The sequence below is a fragment of the Eurytemora carolleeae genome, unplaced genomic scaffold, assembly GCF_000591075.1.
Source record: "Eurytemora carolleeae unplaced genomic scaffold, Eaff_2.0 scaffold1671, whole genome shotgun sequence".
NCBI lineage: Eukaryota > Metazoa > Arthropoda > Copepoda > Calanoida > Temoridae > Eurytemora > Eurytemora carolleeae.
The window spans coordinates 14,295-17,925 of NW_019397766.1; the positions used below are offsets into that span (position 1 = coordinate 14,295).

General features: G+C 33.6%; 1 protein-coding gene across 1 annotated transcript in view; it reads right to left on the reverse strand.

Annotated features, from left to right (window-relative positions):
* Nucleotides 1-642: 642 nt before the first annotated feature.
* The window catches only part of LOC111715834 (nipped-B-like protein), a 41,010-nt gene continuing 38,021 nt past the window's right edge, over nucleotides 643-3,631 (reverse strand). Inside the window, exon 31 of the mRNA XM_023491218.1 lies at nucleotides 643-1,113. Coding sequence (XP_023346986.1) covers nucleotides 919-1,113 — 195 coding nt within the window. The 3' untranslated portion in view covers nucleotides 643-918. The remainder of the gene's footprint in view (nucleotides 1,114-3,631) is intronic.

Below are 3,631 nucleotides of genomic sequence, written 5' to 3' on the forward strand. Positions count from 1 at the left end.
GGAATTTTGCATAGACGCCTTTAAAGAGAATTTGCACATTATTAGTTTTACTTGAATTTGAACACAAGTTTAGTTCTTAAGTATTGAAGTATAATTACTTTGAATTAATTTTGTTCATTGTCCAAAAATTGGAGATCTAATTTCAACATAAAACATATCACAACGTTCACAACGTTAATAGAAATACGCAATGGATAAAAAATTGATCAAAAGCGATAATTATTTTGAAATCGTTTAGGGGAATGTCCGATTCAGAACTGTACCCTTTGAATCCTTAACTGATAAATTATGTGTAGAGTAACGTGGTTTCACTGATTTCCTAAATTCTGAGAATTTCGCCATTGTTTCGGAGGCAAGAAATGCGCATGCAACTTTTGCACAGAAACCACATATGAAAAATCATTTTTCCAAAAAGTGAATATGTACATTATTTATATATTATCCAATTCATACTTCCTCAAACTAGGTTCTATTGTGGGCTCTGATGGGGATCAATTTTATCGATTCTATCACTGGAGGGTCACTTACAATCCACCTATATTCTTTGAATTTTGATACCAGCTTTGGGAAATAAAGTTGAATACAAATACAAAACAGGGTCAACACCACAGCTGCAGAACATTTTCAGACATAAAAAATGAATAAAATGGTGTACTGCCGTGTAGGACAATTCATTTTATTGTTATATAAATCCTGGTTCAGAGATAGTATACAATTAGAACTGTACACAAGAATATTACAGTACAGTACAGTACAGTACAGTACATGTACAGTACACTGTTTACAAAATATACAACGTTATTTCCACTTTCCACAATTTTCACTAGTAGTGTCCAGAAATCTTAAATATCTTAAGTTATTACATAAATAGTTTTTTGATATTTTTTTTCAAGTCACTGAAATATTTTAAAAAATTATCTAATCAACATAATCAGAGTCGGAACCGGAATCAGATTCATTTTCCGACTCACTTCTATATTTCTTCTTCTTCTTACTCTTCTTTCTCTTCTTTTCTTTGCTTGGTTTAACTTTCTTCCTGCGGTCCGCTCTTTCTCTTTCAGTTTTATCCAAATCCTGATACAAAGAATAAGTGAAAAATGAAGGTCGGTTAAAAAACGTTTAAAAAAGAGCCGAAGTAATTCGGCTTAAATTTTTGGTGTGGCCTCATGAAGAAGATAAGAACAAACAAAAGCAAAAAATGTCGCGGATTTAAAAAAAAAGTTCGTGAATTTATAAAAGGGGATGGTGGAGATGTCCTATTTGATGTAGGGGGGGGGGGCCCNTTGGCTGCACGCCTCATTAGTGATCGAAATTCCTAAAATAAAATCAAATGGAATTTTAATGACCTCTAATGACCTTTAATGGCCTCCACAAATAGAAAATATTTCAACTATGGCTTCATGCATATCGAACGAAAGCTAGGAACCCAGGGAATATAGTAGCAGCAACAAATCCAGTGTTTGGTCTATTAATCTCTTGCGACCTCTAATGACCTAAATGACCTCCAAAATGTTTTAACTATGGCTTTATGTTTAGCAAACTAAAGCTAGGAACCCAGGGAATACAGTAGCAGCAACAAATCCAGTATTTGACCTTCTAATGACCTCTACTGAAAAATAAAAACAGAAAAGAAAATCGGTGGGGGGGGGATATTATTTTTGACCCTATTCATTTAACAACACCCAGCTTCTTCTTTCTTTGATGTACTGTATTCCCTGGGTTCCTAGCTTTTGATTTATATACATATAGCCACAGTACAAACATTTTCATTTTGGAGGTCATTTTAGGACATTAGAGGTCATTAGATGGTCAAACACTGGATTTGTTGCTGCCACTGTATTCCCTGGGTTCCTAGCTTTCGTTTGATATGCATAATTTAAAGCCATAGTTGAAATATTTTCTATTTGTGGTCATTAAAATTTAATTGATTTGATTTGATTTAAGGAATTTCGATGACTAATTAGGCGTGCAGCCAAAAAATTGGAAGAATTGAACCCAAAATAAATTCGACCATCCATAATCCATTCCTCGGATCATGAGAGGTCCAGTACAAAATCTGGACCAGATCGGTTCAGCCGTTTTGACGTTTTTGGATACAAACAAACAAACAGCCATATATACAGAATAAACATTATACATATATAGAGGTTGAGATCTCTGCTTAGATTAAATGTCGGATCATAACTAAAGAACCCCAAGACCAATTTATTTTGATTGGGGAACTTGGTAGAACCACAGGAATGTTCTTAGTCTAATTTAAAAGTTCTAAGTTGAGTGGATTGACTTCTTAGAGGAGATTAGTTTCCATACAAAAATAAAATATTTTATAATTCCTCCCCCACACTGCCCCGGAAGCGATTTTGACTGCGTTGTTTCGACCATTTTACTTATTAGCATATTTACGCGTATGGAACCGACAGAAAAAACAATTAAATCAAACTCGGTCCCATTCCGAATTGCCGCGTAAAATTCCGCTAGACCGGAAAATCTAAATTTTGAATAATTTTGAATTTTAGTGGATCGAAATGACGATAATATAAAAATTGTATCTTTAATGTACCATCATAGTTGACAGTTTCATTGGGTCACTAAAAATCCCATTTTCGGCTTTATAAGTGTAGTTTGAGAGTATTTGCGGAGAAAAGTGAGTTCCATCTTAACATTAAAAAAAAGTGAACACATTCACTCGTATCATATCATTCGTATCAAAATTAGTATTATGATGCCCTGAATATAAGTTCTNGTCTTGCCTAAAAATAATAATATTAATATAAATGTATAATGATATTAATATAAATGTATAATAATAATATTAATATAAATGTATAATGATATCACTATTTCTCTAGAGCTAGCTCTATGTACAGATAAAAGAAAAGATAGTTGAAAAGCTAGACAGACAGTTTTCTTCTTTTATAAAAGCTCGAGATAAATCTGAGATACACCAGGATACAGGATATGGGATACAGGATACGGAGTACGGGATTCAGGATACAGGATACAGGATACGGAGTACGGGATGCAGAATACAGATTACTGGATACAAAATATGTTAACACTCTAAAGTCTACCTAACACTGTAAAGTCAACCTAACACTATAAAGTCTACCTAAAACTCTAAAGTCTACAAACACTCTAAAGTCTACAAACACTCTTAAGTCAACTAAAACTCTGACGTCTACTAACTCTCTGAAGTCTACCTAACACCACGTCTGCACTCTTATAACACTCTAAAAGTCCAAAAACACTCTAAAGTCTACCAACACTCTAAAGTCTATCTAACACTATAAAGTCTACCTAACACTATAAAGTCTACAAACACTCTGAAAGTCCACCAACACTCAAGTATTTTAACACTCTAAAGTCTACCAACAATAAGTCTACTAACAATAAGTCTACAAACACTAGTCTACCTAACACTCTAAAGTCCAATAACACTCTAAAAGTCCAATGACACTATAAAGTCTACCAACACTCTAAAGTCTACCCAACACTCTTAAAGTCCAATGACACTATAAAGTCTACCAACACTCTAAAGTCTACCCAACACTCTTAAGTCTACCTAAATTAATATCCAAGTCTACCAATATCCCGCATTGTTAATTATAAAGCCTATTGTTTGTATAAAACC